The sequence below is a fragment of the Triturus cristatus genome, chromosome 2_2 (assembly GCF_964204655.1).
Source record: "Triturus cristatus chromosome 2_2, aTriCri1.1, whole genome shotgun sequence".
In the NCBI taxonomy this organism is placed as follows: domain Eukaryota; kingdom Metazoa; phylum Chordata; class Amphibia; order Caudata; family Salamandridae; genus Triturus; species Triturus cristatus.
Window position 1 is genome coordinate 1,172,009,675 of NC_140582.1, and position 27,360 is coordinate 1,172,037,034.

General features: G+C 45.1%; 1 protein-coding gene across 11 annotated transcripts in view; it reads left to right on the top strand.

The window, feature by feature from the left end:
• DYSF (dysferlin) overlaps window positions 1-27,360 on the top strand; it is a 1,012,908-nt gene that overhangs the window by 951,337 nt on the left and 34,211 nt on the right. For all 11 annotated transcript variants that reach the window (XM_085642744.1, XM_085642751.1, XM_085642747.1 and 8 more), the window contains 3 exons: window positions 806-901; window positions 3,727-3,868; window positions 24,184-24,283. In XM_085642744.1, coding sequence (XP_085498870.1) covers window positions 806-901; window positions 3,727-3,868; window positions 24,184-24,283 — 338 coding nt within the window. The remainder of the gene's footprint in view (window positions 1-805; window positions 902-3,726; window positions 3,869-24,183; window positions 24,284-27,360) is intronic.

Sequence of the window (27,360 nt, forward strand, 5' to 3'; positions counted from 1 at the left end):
CAGCCTGTGGGGGTGTAGAGAAGACATGAGCTTTATCAGCCTGTAGAGAAGACATGAGATATATCATCCTGTAGAGAAGACATGAGCTTTATCAGCCTGTAGAGAAGACATGAGATATATCATCCTGTAGAGAAGACATGAGCTTTATCAGCCTGTAGAGAAGGCATGAGCTATATCAGCCTGTAGAGAAGACATGAGCTTTATCAGCCTGTTGAGAAGACATTACTTTATTGGCTTGTAGAGAAGACATTACTTTATTGGGCTGTAGAGAAGACATTACTTTATTGGGCTGTAGAGAAGACATTACTTTATCGGCCTGTAGAGACGACATGCGCTTTAGCAGCCTGTGGAGGTGTAGAGAAGACATGAGCTTTATCAGCCTGTGGGGGTGTAGAGGACATATGCACTTGGTACCAGCCCCTCAGTCCGGGTGGTGCCATTTATGTAGATTCAGACTTGGTGAAGCGATCCAAGACTTCAACTCCCAGAATGCAATGATTTGTTAAATAATATCCTGCAACTGGCAGCAGTGTGTTGCATCAACACGGAGAGATCCGATAGGCTCGGACAGATACTACTTTCAACACACATCAGCTAAGCTTCTTTTATGAAGGCCCAGGAACTCAGGAAACTTTGCTCCAAGTTCAGTTTGATTCAGCTCTAAAGCTCTCCAGTCTGCTCCAGCATGCCCCACGGAAGATATCCAGGTTGCTATCTCAGAAGGGGACTCGACTTTGAGTTTAGGGGCAACTGCTCTCAGGTGAAAAGTGTTTGCAAATGACTGACCTTTCTCCTTTGGTTCCAGGTTCTACTTGCGCTGCATCATCTGGAACGCCAAAGATGTGATTTTAGATGAAGTCAGTGTGACTGGAGAGAAGATGAGCGACATTTATGTTAAGGGGTAAGAACTTTCTTATTGGCACTAATTCTGTTTGACATTTTTAGTGCAAAAGGTAAAGTCTCTTCATGAAAGCTGTGGGCACTTCTTTGCGTCGCTTTAATCAGCTCTATCACCAGGGCCTACTCTGGCTGTGCCTAGGTCGCAGCGTGGTATTAAGGTTTGCAGGCGGTTACTGTTCTTGTGATCACCTCCTGTTTAAAGATTCAATTTTCATCACAATATCTGTTTATCACTCACAGCCCGACTGCTATATTTATTTCGCAATAAAGGTAATAGAAAGAATATCCGCGGGAATGCACAAGACAGGCCTTCAGATGTGTCTGTCTGTCTGTCCGTCCGTCCGTCCGTCCGTCCGTCTATCTATCTATCTATCTATCTATCTATCTATCTATCTATCTATCTATCTATCTATCTATCTATCTATCTATCTATCTATCTATCTATCTATCTATCTATCTATCTATCTATCTATCTATCTATCTATCTATCTATCTATCTATCTATCTATCTATCTATCTATCTATCTATCTATCTATCTATCTATCTATCTATCTATCTACCTACCTACCTACCTACCTACCTACCTACCTACCTACCTACCTACCTACCTATCTATCTATCTATCTATCTATCTATCTATCTATCTATCTATCTATCTATCTATCTACCTATCTCTCTCTCTCTCTCTCTATATATATATATATATATATATATATCTCACTCTACTGTACAATACATGAGTGATTTAATTTAATTTAATCAATAAAATGCTTACATTTAATGATCTTTTTAAGTGAGGCAGGCATGAATATTCAGGGTTCAACCAGAACTTGGAAATGGTAACAAGAGTATTTGTGCAGCAATTTTGAAAAAGGTAGCCTGGGCCTACGAATGATCTGTACAATTAAGATTTACATAGAATTTTTTTAAATATACACAGCTTTCCATGATTTTCTGGTGTCCAGTTGCTTCATGACAAGGACTGGACACCCAGGCACTGTAGTCCTATAAATAGCCCTGGGATAGACCTGCTTGGTGAGTGTCGCTTGTGGTGCGGGTGACCAGTGCCCATATATGGTGTTCGGCAGGAGTTGCACCAGGCTCGAGTGCTAGGTGCATTCGTATATGTTGTAATGCCCATGGTTACATCAACTGCTTTGCATCCCTTCCGCAAGCAGGAGACAACCACACAGGCTGCAGCTCAGCGGCCCTAGCCCTGCTCACAAGAAGCTCCCTAGAAGGCCCTATATAGCAACACATGTCTTCATGGATACAGAACGGGTAATATGTCAAGCTCTTATAGACCATTCTGTGTGCCCCTAAAGGAGTTCATATTAGCAATGGACTAAAATTACTAATCTATAGAACTCAAAAATAAAATGCATTTGTAATGCAATACAGAAAAGTGTTTTCAATAAGCGAAAAGTGACGAAGGTGGTAGGAACTGGCATGAATTCACCAGAATACCCAGTCATTTATGAGTCTGAGCAATAGTTCTGTCTTGGGATAAGCCTTCGGTCTTAGAGTGCGCAAACAACTGTGTTAAAGGAAAGTTTAGGAATACAAATACTATTTTAGAATTCTAGAAAATACTGTTTACAATACATAAGTAATAGATTAAAGCCTTAGTATGGATGCATGCAACCGTTAAGCAGAGCACAGAAACGTAGATGGTTCCAGACACACTGAGGGTTAAATGAATGCCCGAGACTGGAACATAATGTCTCTGAAGGCAAGAAGTTATCGGGTAATATTATACATAATTCCCAACCCATAGGCACCTCTTTCTTCTCACTGTAATCCTTGTAATCTTACCAAATCCAAACCTGAACTTTCATGCAACATCCTAATTAATTCTGGGGCTTGTAGTGTTGGCTCACCTCAGTCGACCCAATGAGAGTACCAGCCCAGATTGCAGTTGTTTGTTGAAGTACATATGGCTCTCATGAGGTGTAGTCGTCTGGTAACCTTACCTGAGTTATAGTACTCCAGATTCATTTTGTATAAGTGCACTATAAGTCCCTGAAGTATCCCTCGCAATGTATCACTCACCTGCTAGAAAGGATCTTCCGTATCTTCACGACTCCTTCGAGTTAAAGTGGACTCAATCAGAAATCACCCAAGTGGTAGAAATCCAGTCTCAAGAAGGATTTGCATAGACTCAATTTACAAAAATCTACTGGCACTCCCAGTTGATCTTCATGCGTACATTTGACGAATAGGAGTATTCATGGAAATCTGGGATTGTTGTAGATGTCCAGTCTTACTCCTGTAAATCTACAGCAGATACAAGAGTAATACCCAGGAGCAGATGTCTGACTTTCAAAGACTAGTCTTCATTAATCAGACACAAAGGGAGGAAGGCAGATATGGTGGAAGTCTGTACCAAATGATTCTTCAACATTAATTGTTTATGTTTAAAAAATCTGATGCAATCATATGCGAAAGATGGAGGTGTCAAAAAAAGCTGTACTGTCAGTTTCTGATCTGCAGTATACATTCCTTCACATTCCATATTATATAATTGGAATACTTCAAGTTTGTGTGTGTGTGTGTGTACGTGCACACACGTGTAGGAGGGAATATGCTCATTGCACATGGTGCACTTAATGAGCTATGTTAATTTTTCTTTCACATTGATAAAGTAGTCCAATTGGCACAAAATGAATGAATAAAATGTTTTTCACAGACATCCTACTGTAACCCAGTGCTATTTTAGCTTGAGAAGACAGACACTGGTGGATTGAAGCAGTGTAGAACATTTGGTAGACGCACTTGCTACTTTTATTTGTTCAACTTTAATGTGCATTCTGCTTTTATTGCAGCTGGATGATTGGCCACGAGGAAAGTAAGCAGAAGACAGATGTACACTACAGATCGTTGGGTGGTGAAGGGAACTTTAACTGGCGATTCGTCTTTCCTTTCGACTACCTGCCGGCCGAGCAAGCCTGTGTGATAGCTAAAAAGGTAAGTTTAATGTATTGTACATATTGAATCTCAGGGAAAACACAGTTTGACTTTATTAATCATTGCCACTAGAAAATTATTGAACTTTTGCATTAACTTTTCCAGTTTAAAGTTTTCTGTGTAACAGCTATCTTGTTGCATCTCAAACTCTAGCATTGATAGGTATATATAGTGGCAAATTCCTTTATTTTGAAAAAGCTACTCATACACCAGTGTGCACACAATAAAAACAACAGTTCTTATGGTCTTATTCAACTTTTTGATAAATCTGAAAAAGACTTTGGTATTCATTTGTCGATAGTAAAAATTGCACTACAGTTCGGATTTCCAAAACTTTTGGTGCAACTAAATTAGTTTTAGGAACACAAAAGGTTGAATTTCCAGTCAGAAATCCCAAATCCTAACAAATAGAATGAGGATTTGCAGAATTGTTTGACCACATATTCCACTTACGGCTGGGGAAAATTTGCAATATGGTTGATTTTTCCTTGGCAAACTTGTAATGGTGACAGTCAGAACACGGGTACTCTAAAGGCAGTCAGGGTGTCCATTGAGAAGGTTCGGGATTACTACAGAGTAATAGTTTGTGAGAATTGACAGCCAGTTCTAATGGTTTAGGACATTCTATACATTTTCAGCAGTACACTTCTTCAGCAACCCCACACAGGTCCTTTGGCAGGCACAACTGCCAGCCTTATGCTACAGAGAGTTCTCTCTATTCTCAGTGAAATACCTTTCAAGAATCTGAGAGTGGGGAAGTTTGAGGCCACACATGCAGTGTATGCCTACTTGGTATAAATAGATTTTACCATGAAAAACATGGTTTAACCATGGTCATTCATGGCTCACCGAGGATAATCCATGGATGGCTGTGGTTTATCAACAAACTCGAAAACGGGTGTTCACAGTACACGGTTACTAGCACTTTACATGCTTCTATAGGTTCACTTTGCTTGTGAGATGTGGATTGTATTTCTCTTCCCCAAGCATGGAGTTTCTCTCATAGGTATTGTACAATGCCTGACTCCCCCCCTCCCCCCCCCCCCAGTATTAGTGAAGTAGCAGGGTTTTGTTTAGATTGATCAGACCAGGATTCATTTTATTGTATAGATATTGAGGTGTGGTGCGACATATGCATTACAGATTCTTAATGTTGTACATTTATAGTATATTTGAACTTTTATGTTTTTTTGGGGTAACAGCTGAATAAAGTCTGTTTGATTGATCATACAATTAAGAATCATTTTGTTTAAGTATAGGATTGCAACAATGAAAATAAAGAGATTCTCTTCATCCTCTTAATCCCAGGTTGGATAACCCATAGCATGACATGCAACACATGATATAATGACAGAGATCTCGAGTAAAAATGAACCTCTGCACTACCCTGAGCTCATATCTTCTTCTCCTGCCACACATACACCACACATTGTTAAGGCACAAAGCTGAAGGGAAAGTTTGTTGTTGCAACAGTTTTACACACTTGGTGAACCTGTGAAACAGTATATTTTACCAGTTCTGTCTTTCTCATCTTTTTAATTGTAGTTTTTGACTTGATGGATGAGTAAATTGTCCATATATAAATGGCATGCAAATATTAAATTCAAGAAATCCTTGCAGGGGGAATAAATACCCCATAAATAAGACATACTTGGATGAACATCAATAACCCATTGTGGAGAACAGATCATACCCTGTTTCATGATTTCAGCTAACTCCAAAAGGTGTTTATTAGCCTCGACCACAGTTTATGTGAGAATTAGTTATTGAAGCTAATAAAACAACCTACTCAGGTTAGTAACATTCAGTGAATTGGGTGAAAGTTACTTTTTTTAACAGCTCCTGCTTTTTTGAGACAGTAGAACACCATGTTCAGCTATAAAAAGTTATGACTCCTTGAGCCATAATAAACTTGTTTAAAAAGATTTCTGCTGACTTCAAATGTCATTCAATATATGATTTTTAGTACTTGTAAAAACAATTTACAACACCGTAGCACAGATATTCCTCTTCAGAATACCTTCTTTGTGTAAGAATGGTTTCATATTTCCCACAAATCTACTGCATTTTGTCTCTACTCAGCAATTCTGATAACCCTTTCAAATCCTTCATCTGTACTGCCTGGTTTTTCAGACTATTTTTGGTCAACTTTAGCAGTTCTTTCGTGACCTCTACTTCTCTCCTTCAACTTAATTTTCAATTATTTTGCCGAAATATGCTATGAATGAGTGGATGAATGTGTTTTCTATGAAAAGACGGTGGGCCCTATTCCCAGAACTAATCTGAGACAAAATCCTAAACTTACTACTTTTGGTATTCACAGAAGGCATTTAGTAGTAGTAAAGTTAGGATTTTGTCTTAAGTCTGTCTTAAGTCTGTCTTAAGTCTGTCCTAAGTGTGTCTTAAGTTTGTCTTAAGTCTGTCTTAAATCTGTCTTAAGTTTGTCTTAAGCCAGTCTTAAGTCTGTCTTAAATCTGTCTTAAGTCAAACTTAAGACACAATCCTAACTTTACTATACTAAATGCCTTCTGTGAATACCAAAAGTAGTACATTTAGGATTTTGTCTCAGATTAGTTCTGTTAATCAGCCCCACAGTACTGTGTCTTCTTAGGGCACATAGCTGCTTAGTGACCTGCTTATATTTGTCATTGGTTGAAACTTTGTATTGAGATTAACGATGTGTTGCTGTTGAAGAATTTGTAGAGCAGTAACAGTGAACAATAGATTCAGAAGATGCTGACCAGAGACATTAGATTATGTATCATGAACAAGGAGAAGAGATATGCCTTGTGCTGTTTGCAGAACATCACTAAGTTTGATTGGCTGAGGAGCATGAGAGGGACGCTCTTACATGCCTTAGTTGCAAAGTAAGAGAAAGTGTTTCCTCCTAACCGGGATCGGCGGATGAAGGAGATGTTCAACAACAAATGCAAGGGGCGCTAATGCAAGGAGCACTAACATATGTAATCTGTGATGTCTGAAGAAATAAAGAAGTGGGTTGGTAATAAGTCTTGGAGGTAGTCAGTGTACTCCAGTCCTCATACTTGGAAATAGAAATTCTAAAGGGCAGGCTAAGAACACGTCTAGCAGTCATATTCTGAATAAGTGGTAACCGATATACCGTATTCTTAGTATCCTGCATAAGGTGGAATTTCTGTAGTGTGACTTCAAGGATATTACTGTCTGAACCACTATTTAGTAAACTCATCTTTTGCAGAGTTTTGAGACACCTAAAACTCTTAGAAATTAGTGTACTGTTTTGTGGCTTCAGCGTATGCAGAATGGCTATGATGAAACCCAAATTGTGGTCCTAAACGCAGGTGTAGAGGGTGCCCCATGCCTGAAATTCTTCATGTGTGAGACTACAGAGCAGCTTATCCACGCAGAATGAGAACTTCGGTTTTGTCATTGTTTATTTAAGGAAATCTATCTCATCCAGGAGGACAATGAGTTTCAACAGGTATGGAAGTGAGATCAAGTACTCATAATTTCTTAGTGCAGTCAGACTGTAAAATGGGTATCTTCACAACATACATTAACCAGCATATATTTGGCAGGCATCCTAAAGCACAGACTACTTATATGACAGAGAAAACAACGAGGCATATCCAGCCAAAATACTGATTTATTTATTTTTACATGCCCTTTTTTAGTGGCCAGTTTAAGTTCTTCTAGTTGGTATCACCCCCAACCTTAATATGGGGCAAAGAGAGGAGTGTAAAAGGTAAACTCTGTACCTGAAATCATTTTCTCAAAGTATTTTACTATTTCCCACAAACAAACTCTTCTTCAGTGTCTTTAGTAGACAACATCCCAACATATTCTTATTATCGTGCAATCCCATCTTTCCTTTTAGGTAGCCCCTGTGCTCTCTCTGTCTTCTCCTAACTATGAACCATAAAAATGTCCCACGTCTACTTCAGCTGCAGGACAGACTGACAAAGAATCTATATATCTCATATCCAAGCTGAAAACTCACTCTCGCAGTTAATTCTTTCGTGCCATCATGGTGGCACGTATTGGATAACTCGCTAAAAAACTACTTTATTTAACTGTTGGGAGTGTGAAGTGGAATTCCTCCTGATTGCAGGGTGTTCTCGTCACCTATGAAGATACCAAAAACACCCATCTTGTCTCTTGTAGCAGCACCTATTGGGTGCATCCGACCTAATCACACCTATGTGTTATATTAGGTTTAGCCTCTCGAACCACCCGTTATCTTCTGCATGACTTTGAACAACTGTTGATCCATCAGCCGCCTTTTGCCCAGTGGCTCATGTTTGCTTTTCGGCATACGGGCTTCTGGAGCACCCTCATTTCCCAGTAGCAGTTTTGTGACCTGATACTTTAAGCAGAACTGAAACAAATGGGCTGTTTTCTATTTGTCAGGAACATTCTACATCTCATAGTGTCAGAAGCTGTTTGAGGATCTGGCTGGTTTGAAGACAACATTGCAGGGCATGCCAGAAATGTGATCTGGCTACTGGAATGGGGCATCCAGGCTTACAGGACAGGATTAACAGCCCAGCTGGGATTTATTTATTTATTTGAAGTTTTATGTCGCATGAATGTGGCTCAAGGGCATTAGAGCACTTAAAACAAAAACATAAATTGGATAGTCAGGTCAAATCATCCAAAAATTGAGCAATGGCTCTTAGGGATGTATCTTAGGGATAGAAAAGAGATGAAGTGTTCATCACCTTAGCCAAAGTGTCTGTGAAATAGGAGGGTTTCGGTTCCCTTTAAAGGTGGTGAGACAGGGGGTCGTGTCAGGAGCTGGTGGAGGGTTTCCAAATCCTTGCCACACTTCCTGAGTTTCATACAACATTCTTGCTTGAGTATGGAAAGCCCCAGCAGAAGGGATTCTACGTTCCTCAACCCCCGTTGAGCACCAGAGATCTTCAGCTTCCCCACCAGGTAGGAGGCTGCAGAATAATAAAGGGCTTTGTGAGTGATGCAGGCACTCTTGAATTGGCAGCATCAAAGGTGACCGAGGCTCTGATATGACTGTAGTTAAGCAGCTAAGTATGCTGCGCCTTTTGCCGCAAGAGACTTGTGAATTTTAGACACTATCTCAACCAAAATTCTTCTTTTGACTGACAACTAACTTCCCTTCCAGAGAAATATATCTTAAAGATGAACTGGTAACAAGTATGGCAGTAAAATTGCAAATTTTATGAAGATGTAATGTCTTTCTTATTATTTCTCCACACCTTGATTTCAGTGATGTCTGCTTTCTCAACACAAGTGGCAGCTTTCTCAGTCAGGGCAGTAGCGCCCTGCCGCAACCTCCCGCGTTGAGGAATCTTTCCCTGGAGGATCTTGAGTTTATTGCTCATGCTCGCCAACTTACTGTTGATATACGAGAAAAAACTCCACTACGTCGCGATTGGCGGAGTTTTCCGAAACTCCACACTCCAAGTGGAGTGTGGGGTGGGAAAAACTCTGCGAATTGCGCCAAAGAAGCGGAGTTTACCGCCCACCCACATTCCTTGCTCATAAACACAGGTACTATGCAATTGGAAGTTAAGTGCCGCGGATTGGGGAGTAACCATGCAGGCTCAGTCTGGGTTAAATCTGCATGGAATTCCCTTTTCTGTGAGGACTAACTCACCTGAGCAGCTGGTTAACAGGAGCAGAAGGGGAGATGAGGGGTTGTGTCTGACAGAGGATGGCGAGGGCATCAGGGGGAAGGGAATAGTGATGTGAGGCAGCGGGCAGCAGGCAGCGTACTGTTATCCCTCCTGCCGCAGGAAAGGTTCAGGTTTGGACCAGGGCCGGGCCAAATGCGACTTTACTGGAAAAGTTTCTGGCTTGTGAAATTGGGCAAGGTGTTCCTGCACCCAAAATATCCAGGTATGTGAACACCTGGTCAGTTATAATCAGCCAGAACTGTAACCCACCCAGCTATACTACTCCATATCAATTTATCGCAGGAGTCTAAAGTGTGCAAAATGTTTAATTGTCTGTTGAAAATCCAATAATCCTGATTCACAGAAACATAATTAGTTTTTTTTCTGATTGCACATTACACTTTCAACTGAGGATAATTGCAATATGGGCACATTTTGTAGCGTTGTAAGTTTAGAGGCAGACTGGGAAGACCACGGATGAGGGGATTTCCGCGAAACTATTTAAAATGCTTAAAAAATCCTCAAAAAATCGGAACTTTGTGGGTATTCACAGTTAAGATGTGTGGCTATTTCCACTTTGGAAATACAGGCAATTGTATGTTTACAACATTTATAAGTATATGCACTTCCAGTGTTAGAAACTAGGGGGCATATCAGCAACAACCGGCGATAATTATCGCTAATTGCACTTAGCGCTAGGATAATTATCGGCGGCCAGCGTGGATTTTTATCGCTGAGATAGCGTGCTGTTAGCAACGCTTATCTCAAAAGCTATAAAAATCCTAGCACTAACTGCCAAACGTGAGATTATTGCTGGAAACCCAGCGATAATCACACGAAGTTTGGCGATAGCTTGCTGATAGGGCCTCACATACTTAGTCACAAACTCAGGGCATCAGAGCTAAAACAGGTGACTTAAAATATACAGTGACGTCACATGTTGTTAATATACAGGAAGTGACATCACAACTCTATGACCGCCATCAGTTTAAGAAAAGTAGGCCTATTCAACTGTCTATCTTTCACACATGCATTATATAGATATGTATACGTATATATACATACACACATATATATATATATATATCCACACATACACATACAATGTATGTAATCCCATCTAAACCACACTATCACATGAGCTCGTAAAACATTTATATTTCTAAAACCTTCGGGCAATAAAGAGCTTTTTCTGGTATGCTGGTATGCTGACAGACCTTAGAGTTCGATATTTTCAGAGCTTTCTGAAAATGTTCTAAATAAATGGTTAAAACCGAACAGAACGATTCGAACCTCTGCATCTTTCAATCGCCCGAACCTGTGACCGAGGCAGCTAAAAGCGGAGAAAAAAGCTTATGGAACGTATTGTGAATGATTGTACGTGAAGCAGAGAAGCTCTGAATTTAGCGTCGGTGACGCACTTGATTACTGTGAATGACGCATCAGTATTATTTCTTGATTTTTTCGCCCCAATAAATTCCGACGTGGTGCTGAGAGGACATTGGATGTTATTAAAACTAGTCGTTGGCGGGCTTTAATTTTCTTTCTTTAGTTCAAGCGAAGAAGGCGTGATCCTTGCTTGAAGTGCGGAAGTCAGTGAGTGAGTCAAGGTTCCAGAGTGAACATTATGTTATGTTATGTTAATAGTTTTTATAAGGCGCACAGCTGCCCCAGCCAAGGGGCGTCCCAGCCTTTGAGAAATAGCCGTCAGGGATCATTAGAGCCATGAGCTTTGGCAAAATGTGTGATGTCTTACATACACATGTATTCATTCATTCTATTTGCATAATTGGATCTTTTATAGACATTTAAACCCTAATGAGATGAAAATTGTCCTGGTGGGATATTGGGGGGCGCAATTGGCTTGGCGACGCATGTGTAGCTGGTGAGAATGGAACAAAAGAAAATACCCAAAGTGTGTTCTATTTGATTGGCCTGCGAGGCAAAAAACTCTTTTCTATTTCCTGTTTCATGATGCCCGGTGCTGGGGGTGGGGTGGGGTGGGGGGGATTAGTGGTTCCAGGGGAGCGCGGAGTTGTGTGAAGTAGGAAATAGATGGAGGAAGGCTGCAGAGTTGCGCGCCCGCGATCACTGGCATGTGCCAGGACGAGCCGCCATGACAGTGCTGGAGGCGGGTGGGTGTGGAGGGGTGGGGATGAGCGACCAGGTCCATGTTGACATTGGGAGAGGGCTAGCGGGGGAGGGCCCCGGAGGTCACTGGACTGGTTGGGCTGTATGTATGGGGCAGAGGACCACGTGACCAGAAGGAGATGTGGTGGACAGCTGCCAGTGATTCCAGTTCCCCCTCGTTGCACTCAGTGGCTTCAAGTGTTTTTTCAAACTGCGAATAGCTAATCAATAGGCTTCCACAAACTAGGTAGTAGTGTTCCCTAAGAGGAAAAAACGCACATCAATAAGAGATGCTGCAAAGTATATGACAGTAAAAGGCGTGATTATTATGTGAATTTGCTGTAAGTTCAGCGGGGTGCTTAGCTGGCTTAGGTCACCCACTACCCAAAGGTGCAATCGGCATGTAAAACATGCACATACATAGCAAAACAATAAAGCCAATACAGCACACCAATGCGTGTGTTCAAATAGATCATATAAGTAATCAGTCCATATAGTTCTGCAATTTTTGTCATAACCGGTATATACAGGACACGAAAGGCTGTCCACACGATTCTTATCGTAGAAAAGTGTATCCTTTATTAATTCACTTTTCAAAATTGATTCCCAGCGAACAAAGCAGCCAACACGTGTTTCGTCTGTACATGTAGACTTTTTCAAGGCTAGAAACGGTCTAAGTTTGCTATGGGAAATGATTTGGTCAATAGACAATCCTCTTGATAAAGAAAAGTGGAATGGAAATATACTTTCCCAAAGTAAAACACTGTGCTGTACATCTAATGTTGACCCGTAAAACCAAGGACGTCAGAAATCATAAGTACAACTCCAAAAGTCAGATGCCTGGGGAGCACTGTAACTCCATCCAGAATAGTCAGCAGCGGCAATTTGATGTGAACATGTCATAGAAAGACATCGCGAAGACAAACAGGGTGTAGGAACACTGTAGTGGAGGAGTAACGTATTCAAATGCAATCAATGGGGTCAAAATTGTGGAGCTCAAATCATGGCAATTCGTCTCGCTAGGGAATTGTCATGCTTGAAGAGACGAGATCACGTATATAAAAGCATATGTCAAAGACACCGTGGGCCGGACAATAGTACGTCCTGAGCCCGTTCCAATAGCACAAAGCCGCTCCAACCCCACCGCTCGTACCAGCGCTGACACGAAAATCTGACAAATTTGGATTTTCGTGTCAGCGCTGATACACGCAGTGGGGTTGGAACGGCTTTGTGCTATTGGAACAGGCTCAAGACGTGTTATAGTTTAAAATAATCATTGGCAGGACCATTAGATTCGCCTATGAGAGCGATTGGCGTTGGCAGTGTTTTGTAGCTATCCTGAACAGCAGCACAGAAGCTTGGCAGTGAGGCTAAAACTAATTTTAGAAAGTGCTATGATGCTGCCAGGCCTACTGCTCTTTTATTTAGCCATGCTGCACCCAAGCCACCCTTCTATACAGCACGGCTACAGATCATTGCCAAAGTGGGCAATGCCCTTGGTGTATTTATCACAAAAGGCAATACCTGAGCCAATAGTCTCAAAGACTGTTGGCTTTGCCAATGCTTGTTAGGTCTCAACACAATCCCCTTGTGATTCTAAGCAAATCAGTTAATATCCCCATACATGAAAAAGAAGAAAAAAATATGACTTTTGGCTAAAAATCCCATCACATGAAGAAAGCAATTGCGCCCATGTCCATATTCTAGTGAAAATATATTTGGAGCCAGATAACATCTGTTGTCTCTATAAAAGAAGATAACATCAGTTGTCACAATAAACATCCATTTCAAAGGAGAAAAAAACGTTTTTGCAGTGCGGGTGGCATAGTGAGATATAGCTACAAACCACAAGAGGTTCAACAAGGACGACAGGGAAGAATAAAAAATAAAAGTAGTGCATGAATAACCGCGCAGTCAGCAGTTGGACAGCAATCAAGCTGAAGCAATCAGTACTTGGTCAATGCTCCAGGCAAAAGAGGAGGAAGTGAAGACAGCATGTTCTGGCCAATAAGAAACAGCTAATAAGAGTAACAATGAAGCCAGCAAATGTTAAGCAATGGGTAGGCTGAAAGCACCTTGTATAAAATATCTCTGGCAAGAGAAAGTGCATGCAGTGCATGTGCTTTCGCAGACGAGACCTAAAAATGTCTGTAGTTTGGTGCTCTAAGAAGACTAAACATTCTTCGCTCACCAGCAGACCGGTGTAACATATTATGCACAGGATACAGCAGCACAAGGCACTTCAAGGACTGTGTTCACATCATTACTAATTTCATCTGATCTAAAATAATCCTCAGTCATTAAATCAAAATCTGCAAAAATCATAGCTTTGCAAGTCTATTCCTCCCACTGAGCTAATTAGATTTTCTGCTGTGGAAATCTAGCTGGTTTACAGTTGATGCCAAACAGAATATTCCCCTTACTTTTTTGTTTCTTTTCCTTCACCTTGAAAATATTTATCTAAATGGAAAAAAACATTTACCTCCATCTCATGAAATGTTGGAGTGTTTACACACTTACAAATAATTTGTTGCTAATAACTTTGAGCCTGGCCATTTAGATGCAAAACACCACTGTCAAGATTTGTGTATACCAACTCTCAGACCCTGTTTGGGTGGCCTGAGGGCATGCAGAGGCTACTGGGCCCCAGCTGGTGTCACAGGGTTGTCCTACTGTGGCTCTTCAAAACGGTGCCAAGTACTAGGCCTTCAGCACTTGGCTCTCACTGGCAGCGATGCAGAGCAGACACAGGCTTCTCAGAGAGGTATTTTGCGGGGTGCTGAAGCTCAGAGCTCAACAATCACTGTGGAGCCCAATAACAGAATGTCCAACCTAATGTTGTACTTTGATACAAGTACTTTTTTCACAAACCTCAATACATCATTTAACAGGTTTTAGGTACAAATGCTTCACTGGTGCTGAAGCTTCTGAATCTGGGCTCTGGGTCTTCCCCGCCTCCTCCTTCTTCTGGGTGTCACTCCTGTATAGGCTAGGTAGGTCCCTCTTCTGTGTTCATCCAGAGTCTGTGTATGTGTGCAGGTCTTCAGCGTGGAGTCTGCGTATGTGTGCAGGTCTCCAGCGTGGAGTCTGTGTATGTGTGCAGGTCTTCAGCGTGAAGTCTGTGTATGTGTGCAGGTCTTCAGCATGGATTCTGTGTGCAGGTCTCCAGCGTGGAGTCTGTGTATGTGTGCAGATCTTCAGCATTGAGTCTGTGTATGTGTGCAGGTCTCTAGCATGGAGTCTGTGTATGTGTGCAGGTCTTCAGCGTGGAGTCTGTGTATGTCTGCAGATCTTCAGCGTGGAGTCTGTGTATGGGTGCAGGTCTCTAGCGTGCAGTCTGTGTATGTGTGCAGGTCTTCAGCATGGAGTCTGCATATGTGTGCAAGTCTTCAGCATGGAGTCTGTGTATGGGTGCAGATCTTCAGCATGGAGTCTGTGTATGGGTGCAGGTAACTAGCGTGGAATCTGTGTATGGATGTAGGTCTCTAGCGTGGAGTCTGTGTATGTGTGCAGGTCTTCTGCGTGGAGTCTGTATGTGTGCAGGTCTCTTGGACGGAGTCTGTGTATGGGTGCAGGTCACTAGCATGGAGTTTGTGTATGGGGGCAGGTCTCTAGTGTGGAGTCTGTGTATGTGTGCATGTCTCTAGCGTGGAGTCTGTGTATATGTGCAGACCTTTAGCGTGGAGTCTGTGTATGTGTGCAGGTCTTCAGCGTGGAGTCTGCATATGTGTGCAGGTCTTCAGCGTGGAGTCTGTGTATGGGTGCAGGTCTTCAGCGTGGAGTCTGTGTACGGGTGCAGGTTTCTAGCGTGGAGTCTGTGTATGGATGCAAGTCTCTAGCGTGAAGGCTGTGTATGTGTGCAGGTCTTCAGCGTGGAGTCTGTGTATGTGTGCAGGTCCTCAGCACGGAGTCTGTGTATGGGTGCAGGTCTCTAGCGTGGAATCTGTGTATGGATGTAGGTCTCTAGCGTGGAGTCTGTGTATGTGTGCAGGTCTTCTGCGTGGAGTCTGTATGTGTGCAGGTCTCTTGGACGGAGTCTGTGTATGGGTGCAGGTCACTAGCATGGAGTTTGTGTATGGGTGCAGGTCTCTAGTGTGGAGTCTGTGTATGTGTGCATGTCTCTAGCGTGGAGTCTGTGTATATGTGCAGACCTTTAGCGTGGAGTCTGTGTATGTGTGCAGGTCTTCAGCGTGGAGTCTGCATATGTGTGCAGGTCTTCAGCGTGGAGTCTGTGTATGGGTGCAGGTCTTCAGCGTGGAGTCTGTGTACGGGTGCAGGTTTCTAGCGTGGAGTCTGTGTATGGATGCAAGTCTCTAGCGTGAAGGCTGTGTATGTGTGCAGGTCTTCAGCGTGGAGTCTGTGTATGTGTGCAGGTCCTCAGCACGGAGTCTGTGTATGGGTGCAGGTCTCTAGCGTGGAGTCTGTGTATGGGTGCAGGTCTCTAGCGTGGAGTCTGTGTATGGGTGCAGGTCTCTAGCATGGAGTCTGTGTATGTGTGCAGGTCTTCAGAGTGGAGTCTGTTTATGGTTGCCGGTCTCTAGCGTGGAGTCTGCGTATGTGTGCAGATCTTCAGCGTGGAGTCTGCGTATGTGTGCAGGTGTCCAGCGTGGAGTCTGTGTATGCGTGCAGGTCTTCAGCGTGAAGTCTGCGTATGTGTGCAGGTCTCCAGCGTGGAGTCTGGGTATGTGTGCAGGTTTTCAGCGTGAAGTCTGTGTATGTGTGCAGGTCTTCAGCGTGAAGTCTGTGTATGTGTGCAGGTCTCCAGCGTGGAGTCTGTGTATGTGTGCAGGTCTTCAGCGTGAAGTCTGTGTATGTGTGCAGGTCTCTAGCATGGAGTCTGTGTATGTGTGCAGGTGTCCGGCAGGTCACAGTCCGTGTGATGATTGACCTACTTCAGGGCTTCTAGTGAGAAGGGAATTTGGGACCATGGTGTCAACTGTTATGGTCCACCTCAGTGTAGTCTATGAGTCAGTGCAACCCTACTACGAACAAAGTTGATTGATGCAGCCACGCCATCAGCTCAGGCACAGTTTATTATTGAAGGAGCATTGCCACCTAAGTTCTATTTTGAAGTGACACATATTACTCGGCCAGAGTTCCTTGTTTCAGTTGCATAGTCTCCTCGGGCACCGTTTATTGATGCCACTGTAGCCGACTGGGGCCGCTTGACTTCTCTCACTTTTCCACAGGCGCACATGTCACTCTCCCCAATCTTTCTGTTTGAAAACACCACACATCATCAGGGTCAAGCTGTTTCTGGCTTTCAATGAACAGTCACACCTCCTAGAGTGTTGGCAAGCTCCTTCCTGGGCATACATGTTAGTTTTCAAGCACTTGAAATCAAATGAACAGCGTCTTCTTTCCGAGTGATGTCCTATCGCCTCTGCGAAGCCGCTAAGAGGCAGACACCAGGTCTGGTTGCGGAGCATCCCTCTGACTGCTCTGCAAAGCTCTCCCTTCCTTAGTGATGGAGAAATTGGAACTGGAACTACAAGTGGGTCAGTGGCGGCCACTTTAATACAGTTAAAGTTGACTGGGGATGTGGATTCTCTGTCTGTCCTTTTATAACTGGTTTGGGTTTGTTCTTCTTTCAAGTGTCCTCCCAAGACTGTTCTCCAGGCACAGCCTTTGTGTAGAGTGATGCTCTTCACCGAAGAATAGTCTCCAGCCTGGAGTGCCAATAACAGAGGTGCGAGCTCTGGTGTGAGCTCTCTTGAGTTGGCTAGAAAGACAGAAAAGACAGGCCTGACCTAAAGGACCCTTCTCACCCTCAACAATACAGACTGCCATCCCACCCTTCACTCCCACTAAATACCAAATGGTGGTGCTCAGGAAGACTAATCACTTCAGTTGTAATCAATTTACAGTTGTTAAATGACCATTGGCCATCTTGGAATGGCAAATTACACTTGAAATTAAAATGCCAAAATGGCTGTGGATTCATCCCCACACATGCACATGATTGTGTGGCCTTTTTCGAATGTTTTATGAGAAAAAAGATTCCAAAGTGCTGACATATGCGAGTGCATGCATGGTGAAGCACCAGCGGACATCTTGGAGTGGTTTGTCTTATAAAGAAAAAGCATTCCATAATGGCTGCGCATGCGTGCACATAGTAAGGCATCAGTGGTCCTTTTCATTTATTTTCCTTTTTAACAGTGCCAGAGGAAACAAGTATTGCAAAGCGAATATCTCGGCACTCATATCTTAAAGATGCGACTTCCTCTTGGGTACATCATGTGCTTAGGTTTCGGTCCTTTAAATGAGATCAAGTGATTTACTAAAGAGATATTGCGTCTGTGACGTGTTGCCTAGCTGTCTTGCAATTGTTGTGTTAATTCTATTTAGGAGGTTCTCAAATGTACTGTGGCTTTATCACATAAGACCTGACCGGTAGATTGATTTGTTGAAAATGTTGCAAAGCAGACGTCATAACTAAACTTTACCGCCCACCTGCTCTGCATTTTACAGGACAGTGTCCATAATAAATGAGCTAAAAAAGAACTAGGTTTTATAGGCAGTTTATTGCCTCCTGTCCTGTTTCAAAATGTATAAGGCATCTTCCTTCTTTGCTTTTGTAGCCCTGTCTCTTCGAAGTGGAGAATCCCTCAAACCAGATCCTTCCAGGGATATTAGCCTGGTATCTGGTATTACTTGATAAAGGAGCAGGATCTCCCACTCGCAGTGTCACTCCTACAATCCCGCCAATGTAGGACCCACCTAACCCGACCCCCAAACGCACTTCTGGGTTACTATGAATACTGACCTATGACCTAAGGAAATCCATACCATATAGACATGGTTTAATTTCCTGGTGACACCAACAAAAGTATCCAAACTATTTGACACCTGGGACAACTTTTGGAATTGGATGACAAAGGAGAGGCGTGGAGGAAGAGTGCTGGCACTTCGTTCGAGGGTTGGGATAGACCCTCCATCCCCCCGTTATCTCCCCGTCCAGCTTTCTCACCACAGTAATAACAGGATGAGCTCTAGCCTCCCTACAGAATCGTCCAAGAAAAAGTTAGCACACTAGTTCCCCATCCCTCCAATATGGCCGACTTCCTCTTCCTCTTTACGCTTTAAAAAGGAAGAACACCCAGGGATCCATCTGTAAACAAATCAAACAACAAAATGAAGCCATACAGAACAGGGTAGGGAGGGAAGTGAAACTATACTGTGGGGAGGAAGACTAGGACTCGGAGTAATGAAGATTACCAGTAAGTAACCAGGGCATGATGTTTACTCATGCACCCCAGCATCACATCGTCCTGTCAGTGTACTTCATGGAATGAGCGTAAAGAGAGTCACGTACAACGCACAACAGATGCAACGTGTGACATTTAAAGGTCCGCGTGAACCAGCGTAAACCCAGATACCCACCACTGGGAGGTAAATGTACGAGTTGGAGCTGAAACAGAAGCGTGACATCTTCAAAGACCCCTCGCATGATTGCAACCACGTATTGTGCCCTGCTAATGATCCCGGTTAAAAGGGGATTTTATTGCATGGGATGATTAAAAGGAATGGTAATTGTAAACTTTGCGGGGAAAGTGTATTTATGTAAGTTCTTGATTTATTTATCTTGTTATATATAAAAGGAGCACACGCACTGACTACTTGAGAAGACGTCTGAAAGTTTGGGAGTCTGAAAGTAATTTTGTGATTTACTGCATGAGACCAGTCCTGGTGGGAATAGACGCTTGTTATCATGTTCCTGGGTCGGTGGTGTGTACGGTATGCGGGATTCTCTTACAGAAGGGTTGCTTTCACAAGCTACTGAAATTTGGATTCATTTAGTGATGCCACCAGTCTCCACTGCTGCAGCTCTCTGGTCGAAGCTTCGGGCATATTTATCAAGGGTTTGCCTCACATTTGTACCACGCAATGTGGTGAATGCGCTATGTAAACCCTGAAACGCAATTTATCAAGCCACACAAGGCCACTTGGCGTGGCATGAGTGGCTTGATGAATCAGGAGTAATGCAACGCAGCCCAAATCGCAGTGTTGCATTACTCTACCGCTGAGAGGTGATCCATGGGCTTTGTGTGGGGGTTCTTGATGCATTCCCAGATTTACCATTATAGGTGGACCTGGGAATGCGACACAATTCTACACCATAACGAGGATATGGCTCCGATCAGTCGAAAAGCCAGGTCTTGAGGTCCTTCCTGAACGTGTGCAGGGTCGGAGAGCGTCTGATGTTGATAGGGAGCTCGTTCCAGGTCTTAGCTGCGATGTAGGAGAAAGCTCTCCCACCACCTATTTCTGCAGATGCGGGGGACCTCTGCCAGGGCGGGGTCGGCGGAGCAGAGGTTTCTCTTGGGTACGTGGAAGGATACTCTCTTGTTGAGGTATTTGGGTGCTATGTTGTTGAGGGATTTGTAGGCGTGGGTGAGGAGTTTGAAGGTGACCCTCTTCTCGATGGGGAGCCAGTGGAGGGCTCGTAGGTGTTGGGTCATGTGTTTGTGACGAGGTGTCCCGAGGACAAGTCTGGCCGCACCGTTCTGGATGGTTTGGAGTTTGTGTATCATAGTTCTGTTGAGTCCGGCGTAGAGGGCGTTGCCGTAGTCCAGTCTGCTGGTTATGAGTGCATGGGTGACGGTCCTTCTGCAGTCGGGGGGGATCCATTTGACGGTCTTATGGAGAATCCGAAGGCAGTTGAAACTAGTGGAGGCGACGGCATTGATCTGGCGGTTCATGGAGAGGGAGGAATCAAGGATGATGCTGAGGTTCCTAGCGTGGTCTGTTGGGGTGGGAGGGTCTCAGAGGCCAGAGGGCCACCAGGTGTTGTCCCAGGCGGAGGCGCAGGGTCAGAGGATGAGGACCTCGGTCTTCTCTGAGTTGAGCTTCAGACAGCTGTTTTTCATCCATGCAGCAACATTGTTCATTCCTTCCTAGAAGCAGAGTCTGGTGTCTTCAGGATTTTTCGTGAGTGAGAGGATGAGCTGGGGGTCGTCGGCGTAAGATACTATGCTGAGCCCGTGCTGTCTGACGATGGCGGCCAGGGGGGCCATGTAGATATTGAAGAGTGTGGGGCTGAGTGACAATCCCTGGGGTACTCCGCAGTTGATCTCCGTGGGTTTGGAGAGGAAGGGAGGGAGTCGAACCCTCTGGGTTCTGCCGGAGAGGAAGGATTTGATCCAGTCGAGGGTGGCTCCTTATCTCCCCGCGTCGTGAAGTCTGGTTGCAAGTGTGCGATGGAAGATGGTGTCGAAGGCTGCGGAGAGGTCCAGGAGGATGAGGGCCGCAGTGTGACCCTGGTCGAGTAGTATGCGGATGTCGTCAGTGGCGGCGAGGATGGCAGTTTCGGTGCTGTGGTTGCTGCGGAATCCGGACTGGGAGGTGTCTAGGATGGAGTTCTCTTCGATGAAGGTGGTCAGCTGGGTGTTCACGATTCTCATGGTGACCTTGGTTGAGAAGGGGATGAGAGAGATGGGCCGGTAGTTCTTCAGGTCCGTAGGGTCGGCCGATGGTTTCTTGAGGAGGGGTTTCACCTCCGCCCGTTTCCAGTCGTCTGGGCAGATGCCAGACCCGAGGGAGGCGTTGATGGTTCGTCCTAGATCAGGTGAAACGGCGGTAGCGGCTCTGTGGAATATGTACGGCGGGCAGGGGTCTGTGGGGCTCTAGAGTGGGTTTTCTTCATGGTCACGGTGATGAGTTCGGTGGTGGCGGGATCCCAGGTCGTGATGGTTGGCCTATCGGCGGTGGTGAGTGTGGGGGTAGAATCCGGCGCTGGTTCGCTGAAGTTGTCATAGAGGGCCTTGATCTTCAGGTGAAAGTAGGAGCTGAGCTTATCGCAGAGTTCCTGGCAGGGTGTGACGTCCATGGTTTCGCTGGTGGGTTTAGCGAACTGCTGTATGACATTGAACAGTTCCTTGGCGTTGGTTGCGTTGGTCTGGACTTTGTCTGTTTGGTGTCTCTTATGCGCTGGTGGTATTCCTTCAAGGCGTTCCTGTGGTTGTCCCATGCTACCGTGGTTTTCTGGTTTTGTCAGGTCTTCTCTAGGCGTCTGCAGGAGCGTCTGGCTTCTTGAAGTTCTGTGGTGAACCAGGCAGCCTTCAGAAGGTGTAATTTGGCGGGGTGGCGAATGGGGGCGAATTTGTCAGCGCAGCAGGAGATCCAGTGGTGAAGTTCCATGGTTGCGGGATTGGTGTTGGTCGTGGCGCTAGGGGGTTTTTGAAGGAGGATGGTGTTGAGGAGTTCCTCTGTGACCTTGCTCCAGTTCCGTTGGGATGGGTGTGGGGCGGGCGCGGGTGCGGAGGTGGTGTTGAAGGTGAAATGGACGCAGTGTTGGTCCGTCCAGAGGGGCTGGGTGGTGTGGCTGAAACGGATGTTTGTTCCTCCCGCGCGAAAATGGGGTCGAGGGTGTGTCCAGCTCTGTGCGTGGGCGTGTTGACCAGCTGCTTTAGTCCGAGGTTGGCGAGGTTGTTGAGGAGGGTGGTGGAGTCTGGGTCGTTGCAGTTGTCAAGGTGGAAGTTCAGGTCCCCGAGGAGAACCTCACACTCCCACAAGTGTGACAATTCGGACTATTTTAGGCCCCCAAAGCGATGCGAATGGTTTGGGCAACAGATAATAGCCATTGTTAATGTATATTGAATTATTAGAACATTGGAATGTTGGAAGCTCCATTGAAAACAATGGAGTGCTCCGGACTTATAATGGCTGGTATAAGCCCGGAGCTCCAACATTCCAATGTGTCTTTGTTCACAGCTCTGGCTGTGAACAAAGGCTTCAGGGAGCCTGAGGGGATTTGAATCCACTCGCGCTCCCTGAAGGCTTTGTTTTATTTGTTAGAACATTCTGCCCTCTAGTGGCAGAATGTTCTAATAGCTTTATAGCCCTTCGTAGCAGGGCTATACCGGCTATTAAAGTCCCGCTGGCTCGGGCCTTTGACGCTGTAGCGGGCCTTTAATAGCCGGTATAGCCCGCTACGGCGGACTATAAGGCTATATTATTTAACTGTTGTTGTGGTCATATCGAAACTAGCCAGACAGCACCACCTCGTGGCAGACTGTCACAAGCACCAGTGTTGACAAGTATGTGCCGGTGCCGAGCACCCCAAAACCACTGGCATAAATTAAGCACTGATGAGTGCTCGGGACAAAAAAGATAGCAAAATCAAAAATGCGTTAAGCACACTTGCGAAACAGTAGAAGTGGCACAGCGATGTTTATGAGTTAGGGAATGTTACTTTATATTATGTTATGTTGACATGTGTTGCATTGCCTTGCATTATGTAATGGTATCGTGGGCCAGATTTAGTAATATTTGACACAACACAATGCAGCAAGATAACTTACTGCGCGGTGCTGCATCAGATGGAGAGAGCAGAGATGCTCCATATTTGCAAAGATATGGCGCATTCCTGCTCTCTCTCTGAGCCAACACAGACACACTTGTGCCATGGTGCGAGGGTGCCTGTGTTACATACAGGATTATTTGTGTGCAGGAAGGCACCAATGCCTGCACAAAAGCAGTCTGTAGAGGCATTTTCCTCTTTCTAGAGCACATATGGAAACAGGAAATAAGGAGGAGAAATAAACATATTTCTCTCAGTATCTCCCCACACTCCACCATTGAAACACTTCTCAATGCAGAATACCTGCAGATAGCAATTTGCCCTGCTTTACCTTACCCTGGAATTACTAACCCAAACAGACCCACAGAAGGTGGTTTTGCATGGCTTAGTAAATATCACCTGAGCCCCTGCGTTGCCTTGCATGGCAATGCGTGAATCAAGACCTGAGCAAATCTGGGCGCTAGAATTTTGTGGCATTCTTGCACAGCTGCCTTTTTGGATGCAGTACAGGACAGCATCTACATGAGAGGATGGAGAGCTGTGCATGTGGGTGAAGTTGGGTGAGGTGCATGTTCCGCTGAATTGTGCTATGATAGTGTTACAACAGGTACGACGTCGCAACTCATGCGGTTAGTGTAGTGGAGGAGGTGTTGCACTCATATTGGGTGCTTGTGTTAGGACAGGGGTGGAGAGGTGGTTTGACAGGTGCATGGACAGAGATTTCCTATGTTGGAAGCTTCAACGATGCTACAGTGGGCTTGAGGGGTCAGCCCTGGTTGGAATTGTAGGACCATGATTGGTTCTTTAAGAAGTGGTAGCTTCTAGGAGCTGTCATGTCAATTTTGCGGTTTTCAGAGACGCACTGTAAATAAGTGAGCCATCAAAGAGGTGCACGGGGTCTGCCTTGGGTCAATTAAAATGTTTTCATCTTATGGTTGTAGATTGTCATCCATCATTTGACAGCACCGAAGAGCCGCTAGGCATATACAGTGTATCAGGACAAGAATGGCTACTGGATCACCTTATAGTGAATATGCTGGGGAGACCCCACAAATGTGTGTAGTATTTCTGGGGCGCAGTCTGATTCTCAAAAGAATATTTTACTAAACCACCACAAAAAGTTTATCCACCGCCCCCTGCAGTGTGCATGCTTCTTGGACTACTGAAAGCATGATCCCGCGTGCCGGAATGATATGTATAATGATTGACTATAGGTTTATAACTGATTATTTTCCTCTTCTTTTACACAGGAGCATTTTTGGAGCTTGGACAGTACAGAAAATAAAATTCCTCCACATTTTATTCTTCAGATATGGGACAATGACAGGTTCTCCTTTGACGACTTCTTGGGTAAGGTCTGAGCCTCAGGCGTTTGACCCAGCTAATAAACACTTTCTATTGATTTGTAAGCTGTTTTATAACAATGCTATTCACCTGGTCAGTAGTTTGTATTCCTTGTTGATCACAGCCAATAGATGTCAATCTTCACACTTTCAGAACCTGGCATCAATTCCAGGATTTCCTTACAAAACATTCCCAGGTAGACTAGAGCTGGAGTCATGGCTTCCATCCTTGGCTCCACTGTCACAGGATTGTAACACAGCACCTCCCCTTATAAAGCAAGTAGCTCTTGCTCTTTAGACCTATTGGCTTTGCAAACGCTATTTCCTGAAGCTGTGCAGCATCAGGAAACAAACCTAAACATAATTTTTTTTAAGTGTGATGTCATGTATGCATACATGAGCAAGTATGGGAGTTCAGTGTGATGTGAGCATGTGTCATTACACGTGCAGCTGCAAATGGAATGATGTGGCCAAGTTGCAGACGCCACTAAAACATATGCTAAAAAATGTATGTAAACTTGCATGAAAATGCTTTTTTTTAAAATGGAGTGACATGGAAGCATATGCCAGCTGATTGGCGACCCAAAAAAATGTTTAAAAAAGCTTTCTTTTCAAAGGACCGTGATGGGAGAAGTGGGGAGCGCAATGGGGAATTGGAGATTGAGGAACAATAAAAAAATCTGAGTTAGGCGAAGCAGTGGATGAGTTGAGGTAGGGGTGGAGCTACATGGAACGAGTAGGGCTGTGGTATTTGCAGTGGGAAGCACTGCACAAGGGAGAGCAAGAAAACCAGTAGCAGCTTCTACCAGACGGGGGTGGTGGGGCGGGAGGGGGAAACGAAAAAAAAAGAAAAACAAACTTACCTTTAACGGCCAGTCACTGCCTTTCCTCCGTCCTCTTCATCTTTCTTCTTCCTGCAGTCCCGGCCGGCAGCAGAAAGCACCCAGACATACAGCCTTCTGCCCTGAGCCAGCGTTGTGTCGAGAATTCCTGTCATGCGTGGGGAGGAAAACGGTAACCAGCGACAACGGACTACATCTCCCAGGATGCTTAGCGGTTGAGAGGTTATGAAAACAGGAGAGCTGTTACAGAACTCAAGGAAAACACGCCCTTATGTAAACAGGAGAGCTGTTACATAACTCAAGGAAAACACGCCCTTATGTAAACAGGAGAGCTGTTACATAACTCAAGGAAACACGCCCTTATGTAAACAGGAGAGCTGTTTACATAACTCAAGGAAACACGCCCTTATGTAAACAGGAGAGCTGTTACATAACTCAAGGAAAACACGCCCTATAAAGGGAGGAACCGGGAGGTACAACGCTGTCGGATATTGTGTTTACACCGACGTACCTGCTTCGTGAAGAGCAGTGTTCCGGAGAGGTGCTCCAGTAAGGCAAGAACGGAGGTAGGTCGAGTCGTTACTCCCTGGGCCGTGTCTTGCCCCATCGTCACCTGTGAAGGACCCGGAAGCTCTACCGGTCAACCATTGAGCTTCGCTTTCTGACTCGGCTGAGTCAAAGCGCAGTGGCGCTTTTGCTGGTTGGAGTCGTAACTCCCAGCCCGACCAGAGATACAGGGACTGCCAGCTGTCACGCACACCAGGAGGTGTTTGCTGCGTTACAGACTCGGAAGTCCACAGGATCGATCGAGCGGCTGCTCTCGGTTCAGTCTTCTTACTTTTGATTGGGGTATCGGTGACGCATCACCAGGAGGTGACTCCACGTCCCGGTGCAGTCTGAGTAAGAGGTTGAGCGGCTGCTCCCTTCAGGTAGAGACCCCGGCTGGGTGTTTCCCTGACTCCTCGATTCTCCCCAACACTCTTCGTGCCCCTCACAGCCTACCGATTGGCATTGTCGGCCATTTCATTTCTGCCCTCTGTTGGCATACGCCGGGACCGGCGTATATGCAGAGGACGGTTAGGACCATCCGTGCGGTGGGCTGGTAACGTACATAGCCTGGAGGATTCCAGTGACTATAACTTTTGTTTATTCTTTGTGTTATTTGAGCCTTCATTAAATAACTTACCCTTCACAAGTGGTTGCGTCCTCATTATCGTGTCTGTTAAACGATCCTGAGACGTTCAGGGCATTACAAAATATCCGACCTTAACAACACTAACTGTCTCCCGGTCGATAACAGACATGGCAACACTTGATGCTGTGCTGGCTGCTTTAGCGACCGTGCAAGTTGAATTGGCTGCCTCTAGGCAAGAGACAGCCGATGTAAAAGCCAGACTGGACGCTATCCAATTGGACCCGCTCACGCCCAGCACCTCCCTCACGAACCAGACCCCTGCGGTAGTATTGGAAATACCGGTAGCCATCCCCTTGGCAACACCAGACAGGTACGGTGGGGATCCTAACACAGTGCAGGTATTCCTCACACAAGTGGCGCTACATTTCTCGTGCAAGCCAAGGGCGTTCCCCACAAGTCAGGCTCGTGTGGCTTTCCTTATTTCCTATTTGGCTGGAAAGGCGGCACAATGGGCCGTACCTCTGGTGAGCAGGGACGACCCCATCTTATGTGATTGGGGTGCTTTTCGCGAGGAATTCCTGAAGGTATTCGATAGAAGGGCTGACTCGTACACGGCGGACCGTGAAATGCTTGAGTTGAGACAGGGATCCAATGACCTGGTGCAGTATCTCAACGCGTTCCGAAGGCTGGTTGCGGAAACCAAGTGGCCTGTTGCTAAACAGACGGCGCTCTTCCATCACGGACTGTGCGATGAGCTCAAGGACGCCGTGGCTCATATTGACCCGCAACCTAAGACATGTGAGGGCCTTATCAACCTGGTATTACGGCTGGAACATAGGCTAAGTGAAAGAAAGGGGGATCATGGGAGAAAAGGAAAATCCCTTCCATCCTATGTGACGGTGGGAAGTCCTGAAACTTCCACCGCATCCAAGGGAGAACCCATGGACATCGGCGCAATACGAGCGAGCCTCACAGCCACGGAGAAAGAGTCACGCCGTAAACAAGGATTGTGCCTATATTGTGGCAAAAAAGGCCACTACGTACGTGAATGCTCTGCCAAACCGAAGACGGCACGTTATCGGGCCACCCGGTCGGTAACAGCCGTGG